The sequence below is a fragment of the Miniopterus natalensis genome, chromosome 1 (genome assembly GCF_054644295.1).
Source record: "Miniopterus natalensis isolate mMinNat1 chromosome 1, mMinNat1.hap1, whole genome shotgun sequence".
NCBI classification, from domain to species: domain Eukaryota; kingdom Metazoa; phylum Chordata; class Mammalia; order Chiroptera; family Miniopteridae; genus Miniopterus; species Miniopterus natalensis.
In genome coordinates, this window is record NC_142081.1 from 8,457,634 (window position 1) to 8,470,005 (window position 12,372).

Here is a 12,372-nt window from a genome sequence, read left to right on the forward strand (position 1 = left end):
TATCCTGAAATTTAGAAGAAAATTATGCAAGTGAAATTTTATTAGGGCATGAATTAATAATACAGCTCAGGAGCTGTTTGGTATTATTAAAAGTTTTGGGCACAGTGAAATTTTAAATCCTTAAAAGATAACTAGAAGTAGCCCTGGCTAGGTAGCTCAGTTGGTTAGAGAGTCGTCTCCATACGTCAAGGTTGTGGGTTCAATTCCCAGTCAGGGCACATACAAGTATCAACCAGTGAACTCGTAAATAAGTGAACAACAAATCAGTGTTTCTCCCCCTGTCTTCCTCCTCTCCTCTCCCTCTCCCCCTTCCCCTTCCTCTCCCTCTCCTTCCCTTTCTCTCTAAAACCAATAAATAAGTTTAAAATTAGAAGTGTATACAGCACTAAGTTGCTAGGAAATTAAAATAAGATTCTGATGTAAAACACATGCTTTTTTTCTTGTGCTTAATGGTTGGTCTTTTGTGTAGCTCAGGTATTTGCCTACAAACAGTTTTCCTTCTTCCAGTTCCTCGTCTCCTCATTTTGAAAGACATGGTCAGGCGTCTGCAGGAGCTCCGACACACTGAGCAGGTGCAGAGAGCCTATGCGCTGAACTGCGGGGAAGGCGCCACAGTCAGCTATGAAATCCAGATTCGGGTACTGAGAGAGTTTGGCCTTGCTGATGCTGCTGCAGAGCTCTTGCAGGTGGGGAACTGCATTACACTGTTTCAAATCGGGAGCCTGGATCCTTCTTCAGGCAGTATTGTAGATGTGGCGGGAGCTCTCACAGCACGGGTCTTTTTCCTAACCCTCTCACTGCCTCTAGTGTGTTAACTTGCCTTGAGGCAGTGGAAGCATGGATGTAGCAAGGGCTCTGGAATAAGAACTGGGTTATATCCTGGCTCTGCTGCTTACCAACCAGTTAATTAACCACTCCAAGCAGTTACTTAACCACTCCGAGCATCAGTTTCCTTATGTGTCATATGGATTGTTGGGAAGATAAGAGTTGCATTATTATAAAGCAGCTTGTCTCTTGTATTGTAATAAACATATAAATGGTGACTACTAAAAGTTCGTGGTATGTATGTCGAACAGAAATGAAAGATGAAGTAGAAAATTCTGGCCCTCCGCTGCTCTCCCTCCGGTCTGGTCACTAGATTTCAGGTTTTGGCCCCTGCTGTACTTGGAGGCCTTCCAGATGCCCCCTTTTTCTCTCCTCCCCTTCCTGCAAGAAATCTTTTGCATGATGGTTCACACCTATAAGCACTGGAATCAAGAAATGAGTTGTGTTTTTAACGAGCAGGAAAAACTCATTTCTAGTAATTATTGCAATGGCATTGGTTTTGCAATGAAGATAGAATTTGTAAAGTACAATAGTGTTCCCCCCCAATCTTATCTACAGGGATACATTCCAAGTGCGTGCCTGAAACTGGATAATATTGAAGAAATCCTATGTATACTATGTTTTTTCCTATACATATACATTGCTGTGATAAAGTTAGGCACTGTAAGAAATTAAAACAATAAGTAATAATGAAATAAAACAATTATAACAATATATAATACTGTAATACAAGTTATGTGAGTGTGGTTTCTCTCAAAATATCGTGCTGTATGTACAGCATGGAGACCCTGGACAAGGATGATTCACATCCTAGGCAGGACAGGGTGGGATGATACCAGATTTCATCATTCTGCTCAAGATCGCTCACAATTTAAAACTTGCAAATTGTTTTTCTAGAATTTTCCACATAGTTTTTTTGGACCTTGGTTTACTGAGGGTAACTGAAACTGAGGAAAGCAAAACCTCTGACAAGGTGGGACTACTGTAGTCTGCTCAGAGCCACTAAATCAGAACCTAAAATAAAATTTAATTTCATCTGATCGAGTTGATTGAATTGTTTTCTTGCCACAGACTCCAAACCCCTTTAGCCTAAGTCTTCAAAGGGGAACATGGTATGTTGTTCTTAGGCAAGACAGTCGGCCATTTGTGGATTCCTGATTTTCATTATTTGTTATGGTTTCCATCCCTACAAAGAGAGTCTTATTTTATATTAATTTCTCTTTCTTTTGCCATTCTAAATGGTATCTTAATTTTACATCTTAAATTATATAAAAGTTTTATAATTTAAGTATTCCCTTACAGTGTTTATCAAAATAGTAGTCCATCTTATTTCCATATACTAGGTAAGGAGTAGTATTTTGTAGTTTTAATTTTAGACTGAGAGTGTACATGTGTTGTCAGAAAATTCTAGCAGGATCCTCACCTCGGTCTTTTTTTCCTTTGGTGTTTATTGGTCATTTTATTTTCTTAGCAAAGACAAATTTGAATAAGATTTTATTTCCTGTTTTTTCATTATTACATAATCTTGCGAGAGATTACTGCCCTGCTTGCTGGAATCATCAGTGAAGCAGCTCTTTTTGATAGCTGTATGGTAGGCTACAGAGGCTACACTCTCTCCTTTTGTACTATTATTAAGGTAATTTTTTCTTGGAAGCTTGTGGCCTAGAAAAATATGTTATGCCTTTTATTGTTGCTGAATGTGGTTTTCTTAGGTCTTCACTTAACTCAGCCTGTGAATTTTCATCTATGAAATCTGCTAATCTCTTGGTTTTTTTCTCTTTAATCTTTCTTAGAATCCTCACAAGTTCTTTCCTGATGAACGTTTTGGGGATGAAAGTCCACTCTTGACGATGAGACAGTCTGGGAGATGTCGTGTTAACAGCACCCCCACTGCAGAAACCATGTTTACAGATCTAGACTCTTATGTGGCCTTCCATCCACCCTTGCCCCCTCCACCACCTCCGTACCACCCCCCAGCTACCCCCATCCATAACCAACTCAAAGCAGGCTGGAAGCAAAGACCTCCCAGTCAGCATCCTTCACGTTCGTTTTCTTATCCCTGTAATCATTCGCTGTTTCACTCCCGAACGGCTCCTAAAGCCGGCCCCCCTCCAGTCTACCTGCCAGGTGTTAAAGCAGCGGCACCTGACTGTACCAACACCGCGGGACTGGGGAGACAGACGGTAGCTGCTGCCGCCGCCGCCGCCGCCGCCACCGCCACCGCCACCGCCACCTCAGCAGCATCTGAGAAACAAGTGGTAAGTTAGCACTCCAGGAACCTACCTAAAAATAACAGTTTGTGGAATATTGGAAAGTAATTCCCTTGGCCCCAAGAGCCCTACTGGAACTCAGCAATGCCCAGAAGTGCTACTGACAAGCTGAAAGCATGGACTGAGCAGTATAGAAAAGAGAGACAATGTAGATGAGTGAGAAAAGACAGAGGAGAGACCTCAGATGTGTATGGTGGGCATCGCCAGGTACTGCCAGTTTCTTAGTGCTCTCTTCAAGCACGTGTCTAGAGTCTGTCCCTAACGTCTGCTCTGTAGAATCTATTATTCTACCAAATTCTTTGATGGGGCAGAAAGTATCCCATCAGGAACAATGTGACAGAAGACTTCCCATTAAGGAAAGCAGTCCTTCTGCCTGTCTCTGCCTCTAGAGGGCTGTCATCAGAACCCTCATTTGGGAACCACAGTAGCCAGCGCTAGTAGGTAGTAAACTCATCAAGAAGATTTTGCTTGATTTTTCTCTGCATTAGAGGTTGAATTTGTTTTATATATTTGAAAAAGCAAACAATAATGCTTTTTAAGTCTTCCTGCTCAGTCACACACTGTCAGTAGCATTTAATATAGAGAGAAATAAAAGACACATGTATTAGTCCAGGAAATCTTCATTAAAATGGGGCTTTCTGGAATCTAGGGGCTAGTGTACACCTTGGGTCACATTGTGATCGTTCCTCACCTTATGCCCTTCTACACACTCTCCTTGCTGTGCCTTCCCCCCAGAAAAGAAGAAATCACAAAGGTGGATCGTGTTTGATAAACCAAATTCCCATCCTGTTGGCCTGGCTCTCAGTTCTACAATTACAAAAGTTCTACTACTTTATGTTTTAAATAAAACTCCCCTTGAGGGTAGAAGAGGGTAAAGGGGGGATAAATGGTGATGGAAGGAGACTTGCCTTGGGGTACAGATGATGTATTGTAGAATTATATACACTGAAACCTATATAATTTTATTAACCAATGTCACCCTAATAAATTCAGTTAAAAAAACTCCCCCTAAAGGTAATTTGTTTGTATGTTCATTATCGTTTTAATTATAATAATGAAAAATTGAAAACAACCTTAATGTCCAACAGTGGGAAAATGATTAAATAAGTCATCAGGACATGGAATATTACACAGTAATTTAAATAGTAATCTCAGAGAAAATTTGGTGACAGAATTATATATACACTAAATCTTGTTATAATTACTATATATGCAAAGAAAAAAAGGTGAAGGAAATACCTCAAAATGCCAACAGGTGGTTATCTTGGGGAAGGTTAGGGTTATTACTATTTTTTGCCTTTAGTTGTCTGTATTTTTATCATTCTTAAAAACAAGCATGTATTAGTTTTACAATGAGGAAACAAAACAAAATCAGTGAACATCATTTTTACAAAGGAGTCCTGGGCTGTATTCTTTTAACCCTCCCCTCTTTGTTTCTGTTTGCAGTGTACACAACCTGTGCTAAATGATCTAATGCCAGATATCGCCATGGGTGTGTCCACACTGTCACTCAAGGACAGGAGGCTTCCAGAACTTGCTGTAGACACAGAATTAAGCCAGTCAGTTTCTGAAGTAGGACCAGGGCCTCCCCAGCATCTGTCGTGTGCCCCACAGAGGCATATACACACGTCTCGAAAGAAACACACACTAGAGCAAAAAACAGATGCTCGAGAAAATCAGGAATATCCAGATTTCTATGACTTCTCAAATGCTGCTTGCAGACCTTCTACTCCCGCTCCTGGCAAACGTACCCCTTCCCCTTCACAAGGTGGATATTTTGGTCCTGATTTGTATAGCCACAATAAGGCATCACCAAGTGGCTTAAAGTCAGCCTACCTACCTGGCCAGACCTCTCCTAAAAAGCAGGAAGAAGCTAGGAGAGAATATCCACTTTCCCCTGATGGGCATCTACATAAACAGAAGAATGAGCCGATACACCTCGATGTCATTGAGCAACCTCCCCAGCGGTCAGACTTTCCTCTGGCAGCCCCAGAAAATGCTGGCAGTGGTCTAGCACATGTCAGGGGACGGACAGCGGTAGAAACTGACTTGACTTTTGGGCTGACTCCTAACAGACCTTCACATTCTGCATGTAGCTCTGAAGCTCCAGAAGAGCGATCCAATAGAAGGCTAGCAGACAGTGAGTCCCTGGGCCACGGAGCTCAGCGCAATACAGATTTGGAAAGGGAGGATTCAGTAAGCAGAGGAAGGAGGTCACCAAGCAAACCAGACTTCCTCTACAAAAAGTCTGCCCTTTGAGAGCAACCTCCAAGTCGCCTGTGCCTGAGATGTGAAACATCCCATTTTATGATGTAACCCAGCAACTTAGAGACCAGTTGATTGATGCCAGCTGATAACTCAGTTTCACGTTATTTTATTCCAGTTTTTGTACATACATGTTTATTAGACATGGCATGCTAAGAGGGTTATTTTGAATGCTGCATCTGTCTATTTTGTGTTTGAACAATTGTGTGGGGAAGCATTTTTAAGAGCAAGCAAGCTGGCACTTTTTTTTCTCTCTTTACAGATGATGAAATTTTTTGCACTTGTACATTTATTTTATCTGTATTGATTTTATATCAGTATGTTAAACTTTATCGCCACATTTAAAGGACTATTTTCATACTTTTTGCATTTTACCATTCATCTACCAATTTCCACGTGCATTGGATTGCACACGAAGATGTATTTTCTTATGAAATAGTTCTGTGTTTATTTTTTAATTATAGAAATTCCAAAGAACAGCACATCAAAATGCTCCTCTCTTTTCAATAATTGTTTTGGTTCAGAAATCTTCCTGCTCAGTTCCTATTAATCTGTTGTCATTTTTTTAATAAGCCTTGGGAGCTGGTCTTCGTTTCTTCAGTGGTAATCCAATCAGGATCCTGGAGTTTTCTAGTTCAGTAGAGAACAGGAAGGAAAAAAGCCTTTTGTACCCAGGCTGAAAAGCTCTTGCTGTGTTCACAGTGTGGACTCTGTCCGAACCACTGCAGGTTCTGGTATATGGATTAGAGGATCTGAGACGAGATTCCAAAGAGATCAGAGTTTTTGGAATCCTAAAGCCGTGGAGATAGTAAAATAACTTACAGGTTGCACTACGGGATTTCTGGTTCTGAGTGTCATCGGCTCTCCAGCTGACATGGGGAAATGACTGCTTGCTGCCTTCAGTTGTCTTGCGCTCTGTGAGAAAACAAAAAACAAAAGGGCTTCAGTCTTACGGATGTCACTTGGTGTTTGTAAGCATATGTTTTCTTTTAAATGTTTTTTAAAGTGTGTCTGAATTTTGGTGTCCTATAAAAAGTTGTATGATGCATAATGCTTCATCACCAAAAGAGAAAAACCATATTTTTCAGTGAAACACTACATGTCCTACTTGAACTCCACCGGGGACGCTGGTTTGGGATTTTACTGAACCACTGAGCACATGGGATCTTTTAAGATCCTCTCCCTTGGAAGGGCAATGTGTGAGCTAAGGACTTTCTTTTTACTCTCCAATGTAAATATATTAGTATTTGAGTTTTTAAATCACTTCAACATTATTTGAGCTTTCACTTTGTATTTTTACACACACAGCCGTAGCACTTAGAAGAAAAGAGACTTTCTGCACATTCCCTCATGTGAAGGATGTTTGGGAGCCTCTTTTATGTGTATGTGTGTGTGTGTGTGTGTGTATATATATATATATATATATAACTATGAATCACTGACACTCACTCTAAAACTATGCAGGGCTAGGGAGCCTTTACAAGCTACCATATAAATGAATTACATGCACTTTTAAGTCAATAGGTTTCTATTGGGTGTAAACAACTCTGATTTCTCCCAAAACTGTAGATTCCCTTACAGTCTTTTCCTACTTTACCCTGTGGTATACACTCAGGAATAATCTGACATTTTAAAAAACCCGAGCAGTAGGTCATCTCAGAGACAGGAAACATCAGTCTGCCTGTGTATGCTGGCACGCTGCTGCCTCCGTCTGTTCCCGACTTGTTAGCTGCTGCTGGTGCGTCGTCCTGTCGTGATGTTGCGTACTGAGTGCCAGAGTTAACACTAACCTACTGTAAGGTCGGCCGTGCATCGCCTTTGAGGCTCCCTTTTTTAAAGATAGACAAACAGGACTGACTCTGTTCTCATTTTTAGGAGGTTTGACTCTATAATAGATGATGGTGTCTTTTGAAGCCAATCTCAGTCTGTCTCTCAGAAATGAAAATTGTTAATTCCATTATATTCCTTAATGTGTGTTTATATACCTGTGCTGACATGAATTATTTTGATGTAGTTTTAAATGTCTATTCTGAATTCAGACTGTACTTCAGATAAGAGTAAGTAGAGTTAATTTGGATGGGAAAAACTTTATCTCTTTTTTTTTTTTTTTTAAAGACAAGAAGTATTGGTGGCACACATGTATTTTTCTGAAAATTCATTGAATATTCTTTCATATCCCCAAAGTGTAATTATAAAAATAAGTGGCCGCTGTTCATAGTTTTAATTTATGAAGTTTGCTTTGAATCCTTTAGTAGCTTACCTGGGTAAAGTACATGTATAAAGAGAACTTGCTTTAACTAACCTATGGGATTGTGGACTGATGTGACTTGCAGAAGGTAAACAGATGTGGCTGTTGTGTGCGCTCCGGTAGGTGTTAGTGGACTTTCAGTGTGTCTTGTGAAGTGTGTTAATAGGGTAGGTTGAACAGCTCTGTGCCTCTGGCTTTTGAACCCATGTAGTCAATCTTTTTTAATGCCTACTAAGCATAAAATCTTTTCATGCAGCCCTAGCCAGTTTTGCTCAGTGGTTAAAGCATCGGCCTGCGGACTGAAAGGTCCCAGGTTTGATTCTGGCCAAGGGCACGCACATCGGTTGCAGGCTCAATCCCCCGCCTGACTGGGCACATGTGGGAGGCAACCAATCGATGTTTCTCTCTCACATTGATGTTTTGCTCTCTCTCCCTCCCCCCTTCCACTTTCTCTGAAAAGCAATGGAAAAAAATATCCTCAGGTGAGGATTAAATAAATAAAATCTTTTAATGCTGTACTAAGATAAATGTGAAGCCTGAGTAGGATTGCTCTCAGAAAAAAAGAACATGTATAATATAAAGTTTGGCCACAGGACCTGGCATTTTAGTCGGTGTAGAAACTTCATAAGAACCAAATCTCAGAATAACAGATCTTATCTGGAGGCCCCGGACAATCAGGCCGTCAGACAATCGGCACCTTGGGTGCCCACTTTGTTTAGGTTAGAGAACTACCATTTGGTCCCAGATCAGAAAGAGAACATCGGCTTTTCTTCAGGATACTGTTGGTCTTCTTATATTTTTCTTAGTTTTGTGATTTTGATGAATAATTTAAGTTCAAGGGCACCTGTTACCCCTAAGGGAAAAAAGCAGGAAAGGCAAAAATTATTCCTGAAAAATGATTGTTTGAATTTTCCACATACCATACACTTTCTCACATGCCCTTCAGCCTTTTCTAGGTACATGTCCCTAGACCTAAGCTCTCCTGACATTTTGATAACCGGTTAGATTTTAAGGATTTTTAACGAGGTCCTTTTTATTTGAATAGCTTTTGTATAACTCTCTAAAACTTCACCTAATTCTTGGTTTTGCTCCCTCAAAAACTCTGCTTTTATTATAATTGCTATCCTTCATTGGGTTTTCTTTTGTTCAAGTTTTAGCAATGGGCAATACTCGTCCACTGAATTAAGGTAATGATGCAAGTGTGAGGGAAATAGCATGTGCGGCAGCTGGGCCTGCATGTGTTGGTCTCTAGAGGGGAAGGGGTAACATTTCTCAGTAACTACTCAGCAAAATACGTATTTTTGTAATGTTTAATCTGCCTTTTAGGGGAAATGTGTTCCATGAAACACTTGTAAGATACTTGTTTTGCAATTCTAAGGCATTCATGTTTATATCTTAGGACTGAACTCAAAGGGAAGTGTTTATTTGACTTTTTAAAAATTATTTGATTGATTTTCAACTTTCTGTTGAAAGTTGTTATTAAAGCAGCAGTGATGGGTGCTATTCCCAATTCTGCAATGGTTTACTTCGTCTACTAAGCAATTTACTTTCAAACCTCATTACAGATAACCTTACTGAAAGAGTTACCATCACACCCTAAAAGGTATTTTTTTTTTACTGTTTTCTATCAACACTGTTGTATGAGCAACGTTTTATGAATGTTCAGTTGTCTTTTTGTCCGATAAATTGTAATAGGTGTTATGTAATTGTTGTATTGGCAAGCCTTTTGATTTTTTTTCCTCTAGAAAACTCAGACCGTATGGCAATCTTTCATATTCTGAATATTATAATGCTGTGGCCGTTTTCTATAGAAAGATTACTTGCAAGTGTGTGTCTTGAAAATAACTTCTTGTGTCTGTGTGTTTACGTGGGTTCTAAGAGATGAGATGAGCTCTGGAAGCTTCGTCGCGTACCTGCACATGACTGTGTTCCATGGGCAGGTGTCTGGAATCCTGCTCTTAGATGGGGTGGCTGAAAGGTAAAGGTTCCTGAACTTCACTTGCTGTTTATGTGCCACGCCTGAACTTCAGAGAGGTGGTACTTCTACAACACTGCATTTCTTGTGGTTGTGCTGTTACTGGTATAAAGTCAAGTGCCTTCAATGCTAAAGGCTCAGAAATTTTTCTTAAACTGATTTCATGTCCTATGCAAGTGTTTTCTACAACCTGCATAACCAGTACTTTGTAAAACTTGTTTACGCTTCAATTGTACATAGTGTTTTTTAAGGAAATATATAGTATTTTTATTTAGGTACCTCCAAACTTGAATTTGTCTGTGTGAAGCATTGTAAAACGATACATCTCTCTTTTGAGTATCATTACCGTTGTACAAAGGTTTTCACTGGTTCTATTTTTCTACTGTTACTGATAAGCATGTAACACTGACTTTATCCTACATATAGTTGGCATTTCAAATAAATGGCTTGTATAGAACCTGCTGAGTTGGATAGTCTGTTTTAGCAGTGTGGCCTGCGACCTTCAGTTCCAGAAGCGATTGTACCCTCTAGGGTAGAACCGGGAAGTTTTCTACGTGACCTCCCCTCTGTTTCTAGGATTTCCGTTATTCAGAGGTTTTTTTAAAAATTACTGTGGTTTTCTTGGAAATATGTTTTCATCTCAAGGTCATTACATTTTCTACTTTCTCATTGGGGCATTTATGAGATATTTTATTTTACAAATTTGAGCAAAGTTACTTGCACAGGGGTCTCCAGAGGAAGCTCAAAATCCACCCATGTGGACCCAGCACCTGGAATTTGCCAAGTGCCATGGTCAGAGATCCAGGTGGATTCCAAGATTCACAGGCCTCAGAGACCTGGCTTAGAGTCTGAACTTTTTCTCTTTCACGCTCAGGCTTACTAATATTTTTCTATTTGAAAGGGAAATGGAGTCATGATCTAGAGTCTAGGTTTCTGAAAAAACATGCAAAATAGAAAGTTCTCTAATTTCCATTTTTTAATTGCTATAAAATAGCTGTTGTTTAAATTTATTTTAATGATTTCACTAGTAAGTCCCATCCTAGCATTTCGCCCTTCATGCCTCACTAAGGCAATTCTTATATTTTGTAACCATCTTAGATTTAACTGTGGAGTATCGAGATAAAATAAAAGCTAAGGTTTTTGTGAGTGAGCATCTTAAAAATCTGAAAAAGAAAAGTCAACTTTCATGTCTTTACTTGTGGATTTCGCCTGGCAAAGTGAGTTCAGGCTGGCTTCCCCGCCACCTTAGGCCTTCTGGGTGCCTGAGGGAATGTTTGAGTCCGCTCTTCCCAGAGTCTGGGGCCATGGAGCCCCAGACAGAGCAGACAGGATACCCATTCTCAGAAACTTCAGAGTGTTGCTGGAAATGACTTTGTCCTGGAAACAGTCAGAATAGTACATAGCAGGAGATTATCACCGCTGAGGGGAAGGCCGGCTTGGCATGGCCCCGGAATGACTGAGGAGAAATACGCTGGTTTCAGAGCTGAGTACTTTTTTTTTCTTCAATCAGTGAATTAGGTACTATTTTCTCTAATTCTTTGTGCATTACATACTATTTTTAGTGCCATTTTACAAATGAGACAACCAAAGCACAGAGATATCTAGTAACTTGTCCAAGGTCACACAGCTAACAAGTTGACCGAGCCAGCTCTGAAAGTCTAGTGGCCCAGGCAGGGGGAACACGTGCGGGGGTGGAAGTGCGTGCATTCGTGGTACTCCTTCGTCCAGCAAACACTCATTCACCTTATAAATAAGCAAGCAGTGTCTACCTGCCAGACTGCTGGGTCCTGAGGGACGGTAGTGAACAGGACAGTCACAGTCCCTCTGATAACAATTTTAGGGTCTCAAGAAAGAAAAGGCATTGAATAATTACTGAGGTAAGGCCGTCCCAGGGTTGGGGAGACTTCAAAATGCAGGTCAAGGAAGGTCAGGACCACAGGGCAAAGAGGAGCGGTTCTGGGGAGGCTTCCAGAAAGAGACGGAGCCTGAGGCAGGCGGGCTGAGCACTGGGGGGAGAGCTTTGTGCGGTCAGAGGTGGGTTGGACGCACCTTGTCAGCCCTCAAGCCGTTGATCTAGCAGCAACGGGAAGCTGCTGGGGGTTTTAAACAGGCACAGTGCAATTGGGTTCACGTGGTCCGTGTCACTCGGCTGAGCAGGAGGGGGTCAGGAAATCAGGCAGGAGGCTGGCGGCTCCCCAGAGAAGAGCCCCAAGAGCTCAAAGAGCCAAGAGGATGACTTCAAACATGAATCCAGTTCGGGCGCAGTATCTATAGGACTTGGTGGCTGGGGGCAGGGAGAGAACGGAGGGCATCAGATCCAGGGGAAGAGCAAGGGTTCAGTGCTGGTCTCCATCCCAGTCTCGCTTGGGGAGACTAAGCAGGATTCCTTTCTTGAAAGATTTAGAAAGCCCTCCCTGGAGTGGTTAAGATGCTGGAAGAGGGTTCAGTTCTGTCATTGATGTCAGCTAATTTACCAAAACAAAAATCCAAGGAAAGTCAATGTCTCTTTTACCCCAGGGCAAAATACAACATCCTGTGATTCAGCATCGTCTGTCATTTTTGTCCTGAGATTAACTGCTCACAGGTGCCCCACTTTAGTGAGGCCAGACTGGTGGAGTAAAACAAGCAGGGAGGGCCTGGGATCAGGTGGGTGTGCATTTGACCCTGGACTCATCAACTAGCTGTGGAACCTCAGCTTCTTGGAGCCTCAGTTTCCACATCTGTGAAATGGGGATGGACAGTTATACCCCTAGGATCACTATGGGTGGAAATGAGATCATGTACACAAA

At 41.2% G+C, this 12,372-nt stretch overlaps 1 protein-coding gene across 2 annotated transcripts in view; it reads left to right on the forward strand.

Moving 5' to 3' along the window:
- Nucleotides 1–10,040, forward strand: part of BTBD7 (BTB domain containing 7) — a 62,447-nt gene extending 52,407 nt beyond the window's left edge. For both annotated transcript variants that reach the window (XM_087818467.1, XM_087818472.1), the window contains 3 exons: nt 508–686; nt 2,619–3,083; nt 4,542–10,040. In XM_087818467.1, coding sequence (XP_087674593.1) covers nt 508–686; nt 2,619–3,083; nt 4,542–5,354 — 1,457 coding nt within the window. In that variant the 3' untranslated portion in view covers nt 5,355–10,040. The remainder of the gene's footprint in view (nt 1–507; nt 687–2,618; nt 3,084–4,541) is intronic.
- The last annotated feature ends 2,332 nt before the right edge of the window (nt 10,041–12,372 follow it).